This window comes from Balaenoptera borealis (genome assembly GCF_965194805.1).
Source record: "Balaenoptera borealis genome assembly, chromosome: 13".
Classification (NCBI taxonomy): domain Eukaryota; kingdom Metazoa; phylum Chordata; class Mammalia; order Artiodactyla; family Balaenopteridae; genus Balaenoptera; species Balaenoptera borealis.
Genome location: NC_138870.1, coordinates 86154229 through 86174267, shown reverse-complemented (window position 1 = coordinate 86174267; position 20039 = coordinate 86154229). Strand labels below are relative to the sequence as shown.

The 20039-nt window shown below is 41.4% G+C and overlaps 1 protein-coding gene across 4 annotated transcripts in view; it reads right to left on the bottom strand.

Moving 5' to 3' along the window:
• The window catches only part of CHPT1 (choline phosphotransferase 1), a 42522-nt gene extending 23197 nt beyond the window's left edge, over window positions 1-19325 (bottom strand). For 3 of the 4 annotated variants that reach the window (XR_014233158.1, XM_082349660.1, XM_082349662.1), the window contains exons 1-3: window positions 18865-19325; window positions 4437-4584; window positions 4025-4166 (exon numbers count right to left, since the gene is read on the bottom strand). Coding sequence is in view for 3 of the 4 variants with exons in the window: in XM_082349660.1 (XP_082205786.1) it covers window positions 4025-4166; window positions 4437-4584; window positions 18865-19137 (563 nt within the window). In the remaining variant the exon portion in view is untranslated. The remainder of the gene's footprint in view (window positions 1-4024; window positions 4167-4436; window positions 4585-18864) is intronic. The other variant, XM_082349661.1, reaches the window with a different exon arrangement.
• Window positions 19326-20039: the final 714 nt, after the last annotated feature.

Genomic DNA, 20039 nt, shown 5'->3' with positions numbered 1-20039 from the left:
ATGCTTATTTCCTTATGAAATTAGCTCCTTATCAGTAACTTACTGATTAATACATGACATCTGATTTTCTTTTAGTAAGAGTTACTTTTTAATGTCACTCAAAGTAAATATACAAAAGAAATTGAATTAAATTAAAGGATATGTCATGATAATGCTAACCTTATTACTGAGTACTTCTGTCCTCCAGATTCTGTACTAAGTCCTTTATATATATTATTATTTAATCTTTACAATAACCTTTTAACACAATTATGATTATTCTCATTTTACAGATGAAGAAACTGAAGAAAATGAGGTTAAATAATTTATTTGTGGTCAAACAACTGGTATCTTGGAGACAGAATTTGATTCTACCCAATCTGATTCTAGAGCCTATGCTTTTCACTAGTAAACTTAAAACAGGAGCAATAGTAATAAATAACTTAAAGGGCTTTGAAAATTGGAAAAAAATTAAACAGCAAAATGTAGTAAGTTTTTTAGTCCAATTAAGCTCTCATTTGGCATATTTTTCTTCAGTCTTTCAGAACAAGGGAAACCATGTTAAGCAGGCTTAAACCAAGAATACATTCATAAAACAAATTTCCACAGTAGATTCTGAGATTGGCCTGGTTTCATATATCTGTATCATTTATCTGTATTCTAATAACATAAACACTATAAAAATTAAACCTCTCAAAAAGTGACAGATTTTCAGGAAATCCGTCCTAGTCAACAATTGATACTGAGTTTGTAAGCATTTCCAGAGGCTTGGTTGATGTCCTACATACAGATCCTTCTTATAGTGTTAAGCTGGACCCAATGTATCCTACTGAATACTCAATGGCATCTTTACTTTGGTAAAGTGAAAAAATACACGATTAGGACCTGTGCCATACAGAGTAAGTACTTTACATGGTTGACCCCTGGGCACTGCAGGATCTCCTCCAGTCCCTGACATGCATGGTGCTCAACCATAACAGCCATTTCCCTAATGTTCTGAGTACTTCCTTTCCTCATGCTCCTGCCTAGAATGCTTTGACCCCAATCTGTCTGGCATATTCCATCTGCAAGTGACTCATCTTTGTATGTGCAGTTCTAGGCACACATTAGGCTCTCAGTCAATAGCAAATGAGTACAAAATATACAACTGGGCTAGGAATGTGAACTAATTCATTTTAGAAAGATTTTTAATGAAGTTATAAGCCAGAAAGGTAAAGTCTGAGTCAATAACAACAACAATTAACCAGAACATTGCATTTGTCATTAAATAACAACAATTAACCAGAACATTGCATTGTTATATTACTCCAGTTTACCATAGCAAGTTCACCATATCAACTAAAATGCGTTAGACTTTGCAAAGCTATGTTTCTGTTTTAGCCTGTTTTAATCTATACATAGGTACAGATTCTTAATTTTACATACTTGCCTTGAATTTTTAGCCTGGCTTTTTTGTTTTTTAGCTGCTCGGCTTGCAGGATCTTAGTTCCCTGACCAGGGATTGAACACAGGCCCCAGTAGTGAAAGTGCCGAGTCCTAACCAGTGGACCGCCAGGGAACTCCCTAGCCTGGGAATTTGATCCTTGGGTTCTTGACCAGTAGGTAAAGAATCAGCTGAAGACTCACATTTTCCATAAAAGCTTTCCTAAACTAATTCAGCCTACAGCCGGCTTCTCCTTACTTAGGATTTTTTCAGTGCTATGGAAACCTAAAGCAGGTCATTTTTCACATGGTTATGGACTGTATTAGCAGTGTCACAGAAGTATTATCCTATCCCTTTAATACAGTATACTATATAGTTCCTAAAACAGACTTTTTAAAAATGCATTTTGTATCCTTCCACAGTACCTAATACATTGATAATCCCACAGTACTGAGCAGCAGTCGTTAAAAGTGTGGGGTTTGGAGACTTGAGTTTTAACCCTGGCTCTACACTTTTTAGCAGTATAAGGAAGTTACAGAACCTCTCTGCCTCATTGGTACAGTGGCAGTAATACCCTTACAGGATTAATGTGAGGAATAAATGAGATAAGGCATGTAAAGCGCTGAGTACAATGCCAGAACCATGCAAGTGCTCAAGAGGTGATAGCTGTGACTATTCCCTAATTTAGAGTCAATGTGGAAAATTGCCAAAGGCCTTCACTCTGCTAAACGATCCATAGTTTTGAGCTTCTCCTTTCATTTATCATTATCAGAGATTTTTTTTCAGAGCTACTGTTTTTCCTGTGCAGCAATAAAGTGTGGCTAAAAAGAATCAGTAGACGGGGAAGCCAAAGCTGAGAATGAGCCAATGGCAGACAGCTATTAAAGGATCAGGCAGAAAGGGAGCTGATGGAAAGAGGGATAGAGAACAGAGTTCCTGCCTTGTGCACTATTTCCTGGTGTCCAAGAATGAGGCATCGGGGCAAATATTACAATGTTATTACATTATCTCATCAACTGTCTACCACAGCTGAGACTCTCATGATTACTGTTGTTGGTGACTGCTGTAAAGGGGTTACCCTTTTTGGACACACAAAAATTTGACCAAAAAGACCTTTAGATTCCATATCTCATTATTTTATCACATAAGCCAAATGCTACTTTTTTTTCTTTTTAACATCTTTATTGGAGTATAATTGCTTTACAATGTTGTGTTAGTTTCTGCCGTATAACAAAGTGAATCAGCTGTACATATACTTATATCCCCATATCCCCTCCCTCTTGCGTCTCCCTCCCATCCTCCCTATCCCACCCCTCTAGGTGATAAAGCACAGAGCTGATCTCCCTGTGCTATGCGGCTGCTTCCCACTAGCTATCTATTTTACATTTGGTAGTGTATATATGTCCATGCCACTCTCTCACTTCATCCCAGCTTACCCTTCCCCCTCCCTGTGTCCTCAAGTCCATTCCCTACATCTGTGTCTTTATTCCTGTCCTGCCCCTAGGTTCGTCAGTACTACTTTTTCTTTTTTTAGATTCCATATATATGTGTTAGCATACAGTATTTGTTTTTCTCTTTCTGACTTACTTCACTCTGTACAACAGATTCTAGGCCCATCCACCTCACTACAAATAACTCAGTTTTGTTTCTTTTTATGGCTGAGTAACATTCCATTGTATATATGTGCCACATCTTCTTTATCCATTCATCTGTCGATGGACATTTAGGTTGCTTCCATGTCCTGGCTATTGTATGTAGTGCTGCAATGAACATTGTGGTACATGACTCTTTTTGAATTATGGTTTTCTCAGGGTATATGCCCAGTAGTGGGATTGCTGGGTCGTATGGTAGTTCTATTTTTAGTTTTTTAAGGAACCTCCATACTGTTCTCCATAGTGGCTGCATCAATTTACATTCCCACCAACAGTGCAAGAGGGTTCCCTTTTCTCCACACCCTCTCCAGCATTTATTGTCTGTAGATTTTTTGATGATGGCCATTCTGACTGGTGTGAGGTGATACCTCATTGTAGTTTTGATTTGCATTTCTCTAATGATTAGTAATGTTGAGCATCCTTTCATGTGTTGGTTGGCAATCTGTATATCTTCTTTGGAGAAATGTCTATTTAGGTCTTCTGCCCATTTTGGGATTGGGTTGTTTGTTTTTTTGCTATTGAGCTGCATGAGCTGCTTGTATATTTTGGAGATTAATCCTTTGTCAGTTGCTTCGTTTGCAAATATTTTCTCCCATTCTGAGGGTTGTCTTTTCGTCTTGTTTATGCTTTCCTTTGCTGTAAATGCTACTTTTTTAAGTACTGCATATCCTTTTTCTGTATTATTCAGGTCCCTTATTTTTCTCTTTCTCCTGTCTAATGTAAACTTGGGTTAGTAAGTGGGAGAAGGGGGAAAAAATACAATTATCATCAAATATGTAACTATAACATGAAGAATACCTAAAAGATTAAAATTAAGGTGTAGCATTTATGGATGCTTCAATAAGTTAAAAGGTAACTTGAATTCCTGATTGACACTTTGTCCCCCTTACTATGGATAAATGAAGTATGACAGATAGTGAAAATGAATTTGATTATATTTTTAAATGTACAACTTAAAATACATACTTACTTTCCAAACCTCAACACGCCTGAAACATAAGTCTGCCAGTGAGCACAATAAAACATGAACATCCCAATAAAAGAGCAGAAAAACAACCAGTCAGGATGAGTTCCTAAGCGAACAGCAATTGAAGCTCCAACTGCCATAAAAACTGAAAGAAACAAGAACCATTAAGAATTTAAAATAATTAAATAATTGCCATTGACTGTTTAGAAATACAAAATTTTAAGGTGCACAATCTTGGCATGAAAATAAGGCACACTAAACAAAATAAATTCCTGAACATACTTTTAAAATACACTGTGCAAAATTGCTTCCAACTGTAAACCAAAACAAACCAAACAGCTCAGTTTTTAAGCCATCATTAAAAGACAAACAAACAAAAACAACTATAGGAAAAAAACCTCCACTAAAAACTTACCTGTGGAAAGAGAGTCACAACCATGGTCAAAAAGTTCCCCTAAAGGAGAACAAGAATTTGTTCTTCTGGCTTGTTTCCCATCAATAGCATCCAGTGACTGGTAGATGAAGAGTCCTAATGCACATAAAAGGTATGTCCAGTACGGTGCCTAAAAAGAAGTGTAAACAATGAAGACTGGTGAGTGACAATAAGCTAGCTTCTGTTTGAAAATAGCTCAACCCGAGCCAAGCGACACATTTTCTTATGTTCACACTTTATATCACCTCAGTGTGTTACAAGGAACATTTATAACCTTCCTTCTACAGATGAGAATTAAATTGAGAAATGAATTGCTCTAGGTCACCTGGGTAGAGTGTCACAAAAGTCTGTACTGTGAGGAGCCGAAAGTTAAATGACCAAGCAAGGATTAGGACCCTGATTTTGATTCTTAGTCCACAGCTCGTTTAATATAATACTATTCATATATGGCACGGATTTGAAATTATTCAGTAAGTCTCTGCTATGAAAGAAGATCTTAAAGACAAACCACAGACCCCAGCTTCCTTTCATGATGGAGTATCAGGGGCTGGATTTACTCTCCCATCTTGTATAACTAGAAAAGCAATAAAATAAATAAAACAACCATTTTCAGACACTGCAGGCAGTGCAGCACTGTGATCCCTGACAGAAGGGAAACAAATGACCTGAGCCCTGTGACTGCTCCAGTTTAGTGCCTATAGGCAGTCTCCAGGCCACAGTACAGGAGTGGGGAACCGGAACAGAGGCCAGCAATCCTGCTGAGCTGAGGAGAAACGCAGCAGAGTTCAGGAAGGTCAAGGCAGCTAGAATCTGTAGGGCAGAGCACTGGAGAGGAGAGGGGCACAAACTGTGGAGATCTAGAGTCTTTGGCTGAGAAGTGACCTGTGCCTAATGAGACAAAACTACTAACCAAGGCCAGGGAAAGAACCACTGGACAGCGCAAGACCACACAATTCTTGAAGCCCACACAAAGCTGGGAATGGTTTATGTTCATGTAAGACCATGTAATACTTAGGGCACTGGGTAGAGTTCTCAGAAGTGTATTGCCTTAGCATTGGGCATTAATTAGCCCTAGACCAAAGGCCCTAACAGATGTAAAATCTAGCCTCTAAAGGATCTGACTGATTCCAGGTAACTTAACTAAAGCCAACACAAAGTACAACATCTTAAAGGAATACCCCACAAAACCCAGTGCCCCAAAATGTAAAATTCACAATGTTTGGCATCCAATAAAAATTACTAGTCATTCAAAGAAGCGGGAAAATATGCTCTACAACTAGGAGTAAAATCAATCAATAGAATCAGACCCAGGAATGACAGAGACAATGAAATCTGCAGATGAGGACATTAAAAGTTCTTATAAATATGCCTCATATGTTCAAGAAGGTGGAGGAAAACATGAAAGACTACAGTGAAACCTCTAGAAATGGAGAGTACAATATTTCAATGTAAAATATACTAGGTGAGATTAACAGCGTATTAGACAGTGCAGAAGAAAAGATCAGTGAACTTGCAGAGTACCGAAAGAAACTACCCAAAATCATGCACAGAAATAAAAAGACTAAAAATAATTGAACTGGGCATCAGTGACCTGTGAGACAACAGTGGTCTAACATATATGTAATTGAAATCTCAGAAGGAGAGAAGAAAGAGGGTTGGACATGAAACATATAAGAAAAAATGATGGCTGGAAATTTCCAAATTTGATAAAAATCTATAAACTTACATATCCAAGAAGCTCAACAAACCCCAAGCAGAATAAGTTTTTTTTTTTTTTTTTAAAAACCCACCAAGGCACATCATAATCAAATCACTGAAGACCAGTGATAAAGAGAAAATCATTAAAGAAGCCAGAGGAAAAAGACACATTACATACAGAAGCATAGATAATAATGGCAGAGGAAAGAGTAAACTTGAAGGTAGATTAATAGAAATGATGCAATTTAAACAAGAGAGAGAAAAAAGATTTAAAAATGACCATTCTTTTCTTTCAGCACTTTATAAAAAAGGGAAAGTCATTTAAACTCTCTAAACTTTGGTGACCTCATTTGTAAGATATGAATAAAACTTGCAGTTGTATCTGATGAAAAAATTCTTAGATGGCTCTTTACGCAGAGCCTGGCACATAGTAAGTGCTCAATAAGGTTAGCTATTGTAGGGAGTTCCCTGGTGGCCTAGTGGTTAGGATTTTGGGCTTTCACTGCTGTGGGCCGGGTTCAATCCCTAGTTGGGGAACTGAGATCCTGTAAGCTGTGCACAGTGGCCAAAAAAAAATAAAAGGTTAGCTATTGTCATTAAATTGTGTTTTGCATATTTTTAGTGGCAAATATAGTTTTTAAAATATCAATGTATGTATGGTCTATGTGGTAATTCTGCAAATACCAATCAACCTGCTACCTCATTCTTCAATCTAAGTTAAGTAGAAGTTTACTTTGAACTTCAATAAACATTTCATTATTTGTTAATATTAAATGCCCAGTATTAATGACTACACTATTAATTGCTTTAAAAGACTTATGAAGGGCTTCCCTGGTGGCACAGTAGTTAAGCATCCGCCTGCCAACACAGGGGACATGGGTTCGAGCCCTGGTCCAGGAAGATCCCACATGCTGCAGAGCCACTAAGCCCGTGTGCCACAGCTACTGAGCTTGCGCTCTAGAGCCCACAAACCACAACTACTGAGCCCATGCACCACAACTACTGAAGCCCATGCACCACAACTACTGAAGCCCGCGCACCTAGAGCCCGTGCTCCGCAACAAGAGAAGCCACCACAATGAGAGGCCCGCGCACCGCAATGACGCCCGCCGCAACTAGAGAAAGCGTGCACACAGCAACGAAGATCCAACGCAGCCAAAAATAAATAAATAAATATTTTAAAAATGCATTATTGTATTTGATACAGCAATCCACAGAGACAAGGCGGACAACGCATTATCATGTTCTTTGCATTACAGATAAAAGAGAAACTTAGGGAGGGGTGATAAAGTTCCATTGAGAAGAGCAGCTAGACTGGGTCTAGGAATCAAACCCAGGTTTTCTGACCTGCCCTATGGTAGATCTATCAGATCGGTCGTGCTGCAGGCTACACAGACTGGATGCAGCTTCCCACCTGGATTCTTACCTATTCTTTCAAACCTACTGAGAAGCACTTTCCTGCCCCCACAATACAATTCCAGGTGCAGTGAACCAGACGGGTGGGAAAGCGCTGCAGCTGAGAGAGACTTCTTTCCTTTTAAGCCCAGAAAGGCATACCAGCCCGCCAGCTGCTCGTTCGCTACCTTTCCAGTCTTCCCAAGGCCACAGGAGCTGGACCTATCTTCTCTTTACTCTGTTGTCATCACCTCCATTCCCATCTGGGAGCTATGAAACAGTTTGCAAATTTTCAACTTCTTTTCTCACCTGTTATCTCTGCAAAACAGGCCCCAGCCGGGGGATCCACTTGCCAGGAGCAGCATGCCTCTTCCTTTCAGGAGTCTGCTTAACGTGGGTGTCACTACAGAAGACACTCTGGGTGGAAGCAGGATCTACAGAGCCACCCCAACTCAATTCTAGTTTTCATGTTAACTTATTTTTAAAAAATTTAAATGTAAGCGTGGGAAAATCAGGTGTGGATTACAAAGTCTTAAGCAATATATCAGAATACTTCTGCAGAAGGAGACTATATAAAAAGTGGAACTTCTCCAGATCATATTAGATTCTTAATATTTAAAGTTCTTAATTATATAATTTTTATAAGATCTACTGTATCCTTTAAGATCAGAATTTTATACTACATCATAGAAACCTTTGAAGGTCAAGCATAAAGATCGACATCATTCTTTTACATGACTGCATGGTATTCAATTATGTGGCTATATCACAATTTAAGTAATAACTCACTAATGATGAATCTTACATGACTGTGTGAAAGATTATTATATAAGTTTATTCTAGAAGACAAAATAATTACTAAGAATCAATCATAAGCCCTAGTCATTAAAAAAACCCCACTAATATATTTAAATTGCTTTTCAGTTACATCACTGAAAAAGAACTGTATAAAACTAAGTACTTGCGATATTTTACTTTTTCCAGTTACTTGAAATAAAGGATTAGAGAAACCAGAGATTTGAACCAGACCGTATGGCAATTGTTCTTGTTCAAAATAACTCTGGATCAGAGAGAACACTCATATATAGATCAATTATTTATCCTGGGTATTATACCCCTTTTTATACGTGTTTGAATGAGCACACACATCAGGAAAAGGACGAAAAGATTTAGAAAGTGATCAATGAACACATTTCTTTTTTTTTTATTAATGAATTTATTTATATTCTTTTGGCTGTGTTGGGTCTTCGTTGCTGCGCGTGGGCTTTCTCTAGTTGCGGCGAGCGGGGGCTACTCTTTGTTGCGGTGCGTGGGCTTCTCATTGCGGTGGCTTCTCGTTGCGGAGCACGGGCTAGGTGCCCAGGCTTCAGTGGTTGTGGCTTGCGGGCTCTAGAGCGCAGCCTCAGTAGTTGTGGCGTACGGGCTTAGTTGCTCCGCGGCATGTGGGATCTTCCTGGACCAGGGCTCGAACCTGTGTCCCCGGCATTGGCAGGCGGGTACTTAACCACTGTGCCACCAGGGAGGTCCCAGTGAACACATTTCTGCTCACTGGACAAATTTTACTTACAGCTCAGACCTTAGAATACTGGATTTTGGGGAATACATTCTTAGGTTTTCTGTAAATGAAGATGCTAGACTAAGTAGTCTCTAAGGCCCCATCTTTAATATGGAACTAGAATCCTCTCAAGAGTAGGAGGTATGTTCTCTGTTTTTAAAATCTGCTGTTTATACCATGAGAGCTAAATAACTAGATGATTAAAATCAACTGATGATCAGGTTAATAGGTTACCTGGTAACCTATCAGGTAAAATGGTTTCCAAAAGGAAGAATACATGTGCTGGGTTTTTCTTGCAGAGTGGTTAGGAGTGTAGACTCTGCATTCCACCTGCACCTGATCCTTGAGTGAGCTGGATGAGCCACTTAACCTCTCAGTGCCTTAGTTTCCCTTTATGAAAAATGGGAATAATCACTGTTCCTATCTCACTGTGAGAATTAAATGAATTAGTACATGTCAAGGGCTTAGAAAAGTGCCAGGCATATGGGAAGAGCTCAGTATATTTTCGTTATTATTTCTGATACTATATAAGATAATTTTAGGTGATTCATAGATAAACTTTTCATTTTAATACTTATGTCTTTATTTAATGTATTTTAGAAAATATTAATTTAAAAATTATCTAGCATAGCTATCAAATCTATGATTGTAGATATTAAGGCTTCGAGTCTAAGTCTTTAAAAAGGAGTAGATTTTAAGTTGATGTAAAGAAAAACAGTAAGTAAAAAATAGCATAGGTAATACACAAAAGCAAAAATCTTCCTCAATTAAAATTTAGGAAATGCTGAAACTATACAATGCCTATTTATATGAATTTTCATACTTAAAAAGTGTCTCTTTGCTTTAAATAGCTTTGGATATAAGTTGATACAGATGCAAAAGGTATTACATAATCAGTAACGGCTGGGTCAGCTGGTAATAGGGAGATTTCAATTATCCGAACATCAATTGACTTCTCTCTCCATAAAAAATAGAAACTGCATTTATAAGAGGTAGGAAGAAAGAAAATCAGAAGACAGGTCAGGCATATGTGAAAAAATGTAATGCTGGTATGGTGTTAGAAGATGGACTTTGTACCCAGTCGAGTGATCCTAGTGATTTTTAAGCGAAGGGGAATTTTAATAGGCTGCTAATCTGACATGGCTCTAACCTGTATTATGTGCCTGTGACACAGCTGAACCTGTGGCCAGGGGCACTTCCTTGTTTACAGAAGGAGGGTTCCCGTTGGAACCGAGGCTGGGGAGGCTCCAGAGGCTTGGTGGTCATGAAGGGTGGGGTCACTCTCAGTCCTGCCCAGCAGGAAGACCCTAGCCGCTTACTGCTTCACCCCGAGCTTTGGCTTCAGCTCGGGTGCAGGCCAGCATTTGAGAGGAGCACACCCATCTTCAGGAAATGAGGCGGGTTACAAGCTGGTGGAGGAAACCAGGCAGGGCACGAACACCAGGCAACCAGCACCTCAGGGCCGGATGGGCTTTCTCAGGACATTAGAAGTCTTTACTTTGAAAGGCATTCTTCTTTGCTTGTAAATTTCCTGTGAATAGTTGTATTCTTTTTAAAAACCTCTTTTAGTACTTACTAGAATTCTTGTTGAAAATGCCAGCCTCTCACTGGGCCAAGGGAAACAGGCAGGGAGAGGGGAATGAAGAGAATCCCCTGGGCAGATCTATCATCATCAACTGTGCTGGGTGCTTTCACATCTGTTCTGCTCTTTAACTTCACAGAAACCAAGTGGTCGGACCCTTGCCCAGGTCAAAGCCACCAGGAGTGGGATTTAAAGCTCCTTCTATACACCACAATGCCATGTTTTATCCACACTTGAACCAGAATTCTAAAGGAGAAACGGCTTGTTTCTTAGGAATCAAGTATAGGAAAGCCACAGGAATCAAAGGGACGACCCCCAAAGCAAAGCTACTTCTACATTACCTGCAGAAGCTCCTTCTAGACAGGACTGGATTTAGGGTGAGGCAAGCAAGTCACCGTGGCTGCAGAATTTAAGGCGGCATTTACTACTCTCAGGGTCGTGCACATGCCTGCTTGCCTCACTCTACTCTGTGCCCTGCTTCTAGAATGTTCACCTCCTGCAAGTTATTTTGCTTTAGTAAGAGAGGCCACTCTCTCTTACAAGAGTCCTGCCTTAATAAGCGATGCTTCTTAAGTTATTGAACTGGTTAAAAAAAAATAGAGGGAGATAGGTGATTTTCAAAAAAGAGGAAATATTCTAGATTTCAAAGAAACCAAACCTATAAAAGAATTTGACTAGGTTATTGCCTTTTCTTATTATTCCCCCAACAAATAACTCTTTACTTTATAGTCCAAAATCCAATCAAATCTGAATTATTTAGACAGGGAATAAACCATTTCTTAAGGTCATTCTGATTTCCACAGATACACTTGCTTTTCGATTCAACTTTCTATCATCATGAAGGAAAGAAATTATTCAATGCCCTTTGACCCACCCTAGGCTGGGCACCTATCTGCTACAAACACTCTCTTAACAGACACTGACATGGATTTATATGCATAGATCAAGAGGGCAGAGCAACAATTAGAGAAAGAACCAAAAAAACCCAAAGTTAGCAGAAGGAAAGAAATCAAAAAGATCAGAGCAGAAATAAATGAAAAAGATATGAAGGAAACAATAGCAAAGATGAATAAAACTAAAAGCTGGTTCTTTGAGAAGATAAACAAAATTGATAAACCATTAGCCAGACTCATCAAGAAAAAGAGGGAGAAGACTCAAATCAACAGAATTAGAAATGAAAAAGAAGTAACAACTGACACCGCAGAAATACAAAGGATCATGAGAGATGACTACAAGCAACTATATGCCAATAAAATGGAAAACCTGGAAGAAATGGACAAATTCTTAGAAAAGCACAACATTCTGAGAATGAACCAAGAAGACATAGAAAATATAAACAGACCAATCACAAGCAATGAAATTGAAACTGTGATTAAAAATCTTCCAACAAACAAAAGCCCAGGACCAGATGGCTTCACAGGCAAATTCTATCAAACATTTAGAGAAGAGCTAACACCTATCCTTCTCAAACTCATCCAAAATATAGCAGAGGGAGAAACACTCCCAAACTCATTCTACGAGGCCACCATCACCCTGATACCAAAACCAGACAAAGATGTCACAAAAAAAGAAAACTACAGGCCAAAATCACTGATAAACATAGATGCAAAAATCCTCAACAAAATACTAGCAAACAGAATCCAACAGCACATTAAAAGGATCATACACCATGATCAAGTGGGGTTTATCCCAGGAATGCAAGGATTCTTCAATACACGCAAATCAATCAATGTGATACACCATATTAACCAACTGAAGGATAAAAACCGGATGATAATCTCAATATATGCAGAAAAAGCTTTAGACAAAATTCAACACCCATTTATGATAAAAGCTCTCCAGAAAGTAGGCATAGAGGGAACTTACCTCAACATAATAAAGGCCATATATGACAAACCCACAGCCAACATCGTTCTCAATGGTGAAAAACTGAAACCATTTCCACTAAGATCAGGAACAAGAAAAGGTTGCCCAGTCTCACCACTATTATTCAACATAGTTTTGGAAGTGTTAGCCACAGCAATCAGAGAAGAAAAAGAAATAAAAGGAATCCAAATCGGAAAAGAAGAAGTAAAACTGTCATTGTTTGCAGATGACATACTATACACAGAGAACCCTAAAGATGCTACCAGAAAACTCCTAGAGCTAATCAATGAATTTGGTGAAGTAGCAGGATACAAAATTAATGCACAGATACCTCTTGCATTCCTATACACTAACGATGAAAAATCTGAAAGAGAAATTAAGGAAACACTCCCATTTACCACTGCAAGAAAAAGAATAAAATACCTAGGAATAAACCTACATAAGGAGACAAAAGACCTGTATGCAGAAAACTATAAGACACTGATGAAAGAAATTAAAGATGATACCAACAGATGGAGAGATATACCATGTTCTTGGATCGGAAGAATCAACATTGTGAAAATGACTATACTACCCAAAGTAATCTACAGAGTCAATTCAACTACCACTGGCATTTTTCACAGAACTAGAACAAAAAATTTCACAATTTGTATGGAAACACAAAAGACCCCGAATAGCCAAAGCAATCTTGAGAAAGAAAAATGGAGTTGGAGGAATCAGGCTCCCTGACTTCAGACTATACTACAAAGCTACAGTAATCAGACCGTATGGTACTGGCACAAAAACAGAAATATAGATCAATGGAACAGGACAGAAAGCCCAGAGATAAACCCACACACAGATGGTCACCCTTTCTTTGATAAAGGAGGCAAGAATATACAATGGAGAAAGGACAGCCTCTTCAATAAGTGGTACTGGGAAAACTGGACAGCTACATGTAAAAGAATGAAATTAGAACACTCCTTAACACCATACACAAAAATAAACTCAAAATGGATTAAAGACCTAAATGTAAGACCAGACACTATAAAACTCTTAGAGGAAAACATAAGCAGAACACTCTATGACATAAATCACAGCCAGATCCTTTTTGACCCACCTCCTAGAGAAATGGAAAGAAAAACAAAAATAAACAAATGGGACCTAATGAAACTTCAAAGCTTTTGCACAGCAAAGGAAACCATAAACAAGATGAACAGACAACCCTCAGAAAGGGAGAAAATATTTGCAAACGAAGCAACTGACAAAGGATTAATCTCCAAAATTTACAAGCAGCTCATGCAGCTCAATAGCAAAAAAACAAACAACCCAATCCCAAAATGGGCAGAAGACCTAAACAGACATTTCTCCAAAGAAGATATATAGATTGCCAACCAACACATGAAAGGATGCTCAACATTACTAATCATTAGAGAAATGCAAATCAAAACTACAATGAGGTATCACCTCACACCAGTCAGAATGGCCATCATCAAAAAATCTACAGACAATAAATGCTGGAGAGGGTGTGGAGAAAAGGGAACCCTCTTGCACTGTTGGTGGGAATGTAAATTGATGCAGCCACTATGGAGAACAGTATGGAGGTTCCTTAAAAAACTAAAAATAGAACTACCATACGACCCAGCAATCCCACTACTGGGCTTATACCCTGAGAAAACCATAATTCAAAAAGAGTCATGTACCACAATGTTCATTGCAGCACTACATACAACAGCCAGGACATGGAAGCAACCTAAATGTCCATCAACAGATGAATGGATAAAGAAGATGTGGCACATACATACAATGGAATATTACTCGGCCATAAAAAGGAACAAAACTGAGTTATTTGTAGTGAGGTGGATGGACCTAGAATCTGTTGTACAGAGTGAAGTAAGTCAGAAAGAGAAAAACAAATACCGTATGCTAACACATATATATGGAATCTAAAAAAAAAAAATCTTTCTGAAGATCCTAGGGGCAGGACAGGAATAAAGATGCAGACGTAGAGAATGGACTTAAGGACACAGGGAGGGGGAAGGGTAAGCTGGGATGAAGTGAGAGAGTGGCATGGACATATATACACTACCAAATGTAAAACAGATAGCTAGTGGGAAGCAGCCACATAGCACAGGAAGATCAGCTCAGTGCTTTGTGACCACCTAGAGGGGTGGGATAGGGAGGGTGGGAGGGAGACACAAGAGGGAGGGAATATGGGGATATAAGTATACGTATAGCTGATTCACTTTGTTATACAGCAGAAACTAACACGACAATGTAAAGCAATTATACTCTAATAAAGATGTTAAAAAAGAAAAAGAGGGGAGAGCAAAAATATTTACTCAAATAAGCTGAAAAGGGAATGGAGCCACAGTTTATTCCAGTCAGAAACAAGCATATGAGTGTTTTGTGGTAGAGAATGCTACTAAGCTGAAGCCGGAAGAACCAGATTCGAATCACCAAGTTTTCTCATCTACAAATGTAGGAATTGTATTAAAGAGGCTCTCAGGTCCTTCAAGCAGTCAGAATCTGTGATTCTATTTTAGGATTAAGGAGCCAAGGAATGGGGGCCAAGGACTATATACAGAGCAGCATTCAGACAGAATTGCTTCATCAAGGTGAGGGTGATGCAATTCAGTTTTTGTTTTCTGTTTGCCCCAACTCTTGCTTACTCATGTTAAAATTCCCCAGGCCAAATTGATTAAGCATTTAATCTAAGACCAGCTAAAACTGAATAACGGTGGAAAAACATCATCTCCCAAGATTACAATTTGTTATTTCATGCATGCAGGCAATAATTTAGCAAATATTTACCAAGCACCTGCTTTATGCAAGGCACTATGCTGTGGAGAATGTGCAAATGGGCAATTGCTGTCTGAACTTAAAATATGGTAGACTGTCTTGCTCAGTAAGGATATACACAACCAAACATCACATCACACACATAACCAAAATAAAATGGAGACGTTCCACAAGAGAGCTACAAAGACCTGTGGTGGAAGTATAGCTTTCTGGCTTGGAATCTTGGTATCAGCTTAAAGAGGTTAATTTATTTCCCTTCCGTTTCCTCATCTATGATATGGGGATAATAATAATAACTTTTTGGAAAGTTGTTGAGAAGATTAAATGAGATAATAGACAAAAGCAGCTTAAATTAATGCCTAGTACGAAAGTAGAACCCGGTAAATGTCAGCAATCATTGTCATTATTATGGGAGTTTATAGGATTAAGTGGTTGGTTTGACTCCAGAGAAGAAAAAAAAATTTCCTAAGGATGTAGCATTAGGACTGGACACTGAGAGATGAAGTTGGACAGGAGAAAGGAAGAGGAAGGAGAAAAGAGAGGGACAAGAAGGAGAGAAATCTTTGCCATAAGAAGTAGTTCAGGGCTTCCCTGGTGGCGCAGTGGTTAAGAATCCGCCTGCCAATGCAGGGGACATGGGTTCAAGCCCTGGTCGGGGAAGATCCCACATGCCGCGGAGCAACTAAGCCTGCACGCCACAACTACTGAGCCTGAGCTCTAGAGCCTGCAAGCCACAACTACTGAAGCCTGCACGCCTAGAGCCTGTGCTCTGCAACAAGAGAAGCCACCGCAATGAGAAGCCTGCGCATCGCAACCAAGAGTTGCCCCGGCTCACCACAACTAGAGAAAGCCCGCACGCAGCAAGGAAGACCCAACACAGCCAAAAAAAAAAAAAAAAAGTAGTTAAATTTGGCTGGAGCAGAAAGTTCCTTAAGGAAATGGTGGTGTGAAATACAGTTCAGAACACCACTGTAGAAGTTTAATATAAATCATTTAACTGTTTTTCTATTAATTTCCCTTCATCCCCATACAGTTAAAAAATAGATCAAATATTATTATTAATATAGATATGTAGTCAGCATTACATCCTCAATGGGTAGATAAACCCAAGCATCAGAGTCCAAAAACCATATGGGTTTTCCCTGACCCTTTCTGGAAGCAATTTGTCAAATATGAAAAAGCACTAAGAATTCTTAAGTCTAAGAATCAGAAAACAAGTTTCAAGCCAAGTTAAAGTCACTTAACCCTCCAGGCCTCAATTTCCTCTTAATAAAAATGTATGCTACTATTACTTCAGGATGGATGGATAGAAGAAATACTAAAATGGTGTGATGGCCATTCTAGGAAGGGAAAAAACTTGCCAGCCTCCTTGAGTTGATATAAGACACAAATGCAATAATGGATGTGAACGTACGTTACATACCTAATAAGCATTGCATAGAACACAAGGTATTTTTCCTACACATCACACAGAAAGGCAAGAACTGCAGATGAGATGGTGGTGGTATGTGGTAAAAAGAATCCGGCTTTGTAGTCAGACCGACTTGGGTCTGAACCCTACCAGGTCCTGTCATTTACTAGCTCTGTGGCCTGAAAGCAAAATAGCCTGAACTGCTATGCTTCTTTTGTGCTATTGCTGGGATTTTATCAGACAGGCAATGTGAATCCTGTAATGGTGTTTCCCCTCACTGCTTCAGCCACTTGGAAGCAGTGCAGGATCTAATTACATTTCAGAAACTCTTCTCAGTTTCATTTTATTATTTCAACCCTTACTTCCCGTTTTTGGATCATTGCGATATTTTTTTTTTGAAGAGTGCCTCAGATTCTTCCCACCTGCCACCTTTTTTTTTTTTTTTAAATGAGGCATAGCCTAAAAATTAATTTAATCATAATTTTACCTTTTCCATCAGCCCCCCACCCTCACCCCGACATCCCTAAACAGATTATCTTGGACTTCTTGGTATGCCCTGCTTTTTGGAAGTGCTCAACAAATGGTTCTTAAATTAATAATAACATTGAAAAGTTCACAATTTAACTGGCAAATATCAGAAATATCCAAATGCTGTTAGCCAAATCTAGGCCCAGTAAAAACTAAATTTTATTATAGGTTTTCAGGACATTTTTAATACCAGTAATATTTGTAACGCGCTGAACAAATTCTAATTTTCTGCATTTATCTGCATGTAATATATCATTTTGTCCTCACTGAATTCTTGTGAAATTGGCTTGGCAGGTATTATTTCTATTTTACACAGGGAAAGCAAGACCCACATGTCACTCCATGCTGTGGCAGAGCCACATTAGAACCAAGCCTTCACTTCTAACCCAGTGCACTTTTCATTCTGGCGCACTGCCTCTGGGGAATTCTGCAAACAGGCTGCAACTTACTTTTTTAAAAACAATATGTAAATGAATTAACAACGGGAACGTCTGCCGAAAAATCATATATAATAACATCCATCAATCAGCAAGATATTCAATATGTTTAAAATGTAGGTTTCATCAAACACTTAAAAAATGGATCCATGTATGGAGGGCATGAAATATTTCCACTGTATTCCTGCTCTCCAACCTCATCTCGAATTAGTTCTCCACAGTACCTATACTGAAATATGATTATAAACGGAGTTCTCTATTTGAGGGAAAAGAAAGCAATGTCACAAAACGTGCAATGTAATATTTATCCCATGTACTCTAAAAAGCTACATATGGGAGTAGCTCCCTCTGCCTTCTGACCCTTATCACACTCAGCCCAAGGGATGCTCCTGATTACCAAGTATAGAAAGCCCACATTATTTACTCGTCTTATTTTGGACATAGGTCAAATATTCATTGCTAATAAAAATCCGATGGCTTTTACGATCCCTGGGTCGTGAAGATAAGGATTAACACTTTGCTAATACTTTTGTTTTCCACCGAGAAAGTCAACGAAGCAACGAGGAAGGAACCTCTTAAAAGTAACTTATCTCTGATCAGTGCTACCAGTAATTACAGGATCACTAGCGCAACCTTTGAGAAACGGACGGCTGAGTATAAAAGTGTCCAAAGGGCATCTCGGGCTTGGCCAACCCAACCACAATCCCCGGAGCCAGGCGGCACGGAGCTGGGGGTGTTCAGTGCCCAGTGCGCAAAGGAACCGCTTGGCGCGGGATGGGGCGGCGGCCAGGCAGGCAGGCGACCCCCGCTCCCAGTGGCCGAGACCGCCCGTCCGCCGCCCGAAGGAGAGTGGGGGTGGACACGGGACTGGGCAGTGACCTTGACAGCCCCTCCGCCGTCCGGGGGAGGCTCGGGGTGGACATGGGACCGGGTAGCGGCGTGACAGCCTTCGGGCGGGCCGGGGAAGGGTCGGGGCGACTGCGGCGCGGGGGCAGAGGCGGGGTTCGCCCCTCCGCGGCCCCGAGAGGCTCGGCCGCGCGGGGGGCTCTCCGGGCGCCTCCAGAGGCGCACCCGGGGCGGGGCGAGCTCGGCTCGGGCCGGGGCCGCGGGGCTCCGGGGGAGAGCAGTTGGGGGGCCGCGGGCGGGCGGTGGCCCTACCTCCTCGGTGACCGTGGGGCAGTAAGAGATGAGCAGGAGCGTGGTGAGCAGGTTGATGGCGAGGCCCAGGAGGGTGATGGAGTTGGGGGCCATCCACAGCGGGATCCACTGGAGCAGCCAGGTCCAGTAGAGCTGCAGCGGCGGCTCAAGCAACGAGACGCCCGCGGCGCTGTAGCGGTGTTCCTCCATCCGCCGCAGCTGCGCCGCGTTCAGCGGCTCGGCCAGCGCCTTCAGCCAGCGCGGCGCCGGCCTGACCCCGGCGCCCGCCGCCATGGCCGCCTGCGGGCCCCTCCGCTGCGAGCGAGCACAGCCCGCGCCGGGCGCCCTGGCGGGGACAGGTGGAGGGAGGGGCTCGCGGGCCCGGGCCTGCGCCGGCCCGGTGGGACTCGTCGGTCGGGCCCGCGGCCGAGGTCGAGGTCAGGCCGGGCCGCCCCTGGTCCCGGGGCCCCCGCCACCAGAGCGGCCGGCGGCGGGGGGGGGGGCGGGGCCTCGGGGAGGGCTCCGGGAGAGAAGGGAGGGGGAGGGGGAGGGGGAGGGGGGAGGGGAGGGGAGGGGGAGGGGGCCGCCTCCGCCCCGCGAGGTGTCAGGGCAGGTGGGACAGGCCCGCACTGGCCACCGGGTCACCGCGGTGGCTCCGCCGATTGTCACTTTCTAATTGGCGCGCAAAGGGCCCAGACTTCCCCAAGAGCCTGATGCACCTGCCTCTAAGACCCGATCCTTCTCCCGGGACGGCTGGTGACGCTCCCCAGAGGGAAGTCTCGACGGCTGGACAGTTAGAAGCGGGTTGCTCTAACTCATGCGGTGTGCACAGCTCAGATCTCCTAGTGTGCGAGCGCCCTGGCCTTTAGCAACACTGCAGGACGCCGCAGCCTGCAGAGCCGGGCGGTGGGGAGCGGGGTATTGTGTGAGAACATGATTTTTGCACGTCTTGGGTCACCGGCATGAGGTCCCCATCCGTCGGCCTGAAGAGAGGTCTTGCCTGATAAACACACGGGCACAGTTCTTCCTTCCAACCCCGAGGACTGGGGCCCTGGCTGTGTATTAGCTCTAGAGAACCCTCACTTGCAGGTTCAGGGATCAAGGTTCAGGGTTCAGATTCCAAAGTATTGGACCTACCACTCAGGACTTAGAAACACCGTCTAACAAGGGGACTGAATGGTTGAAAGCCAAATAAA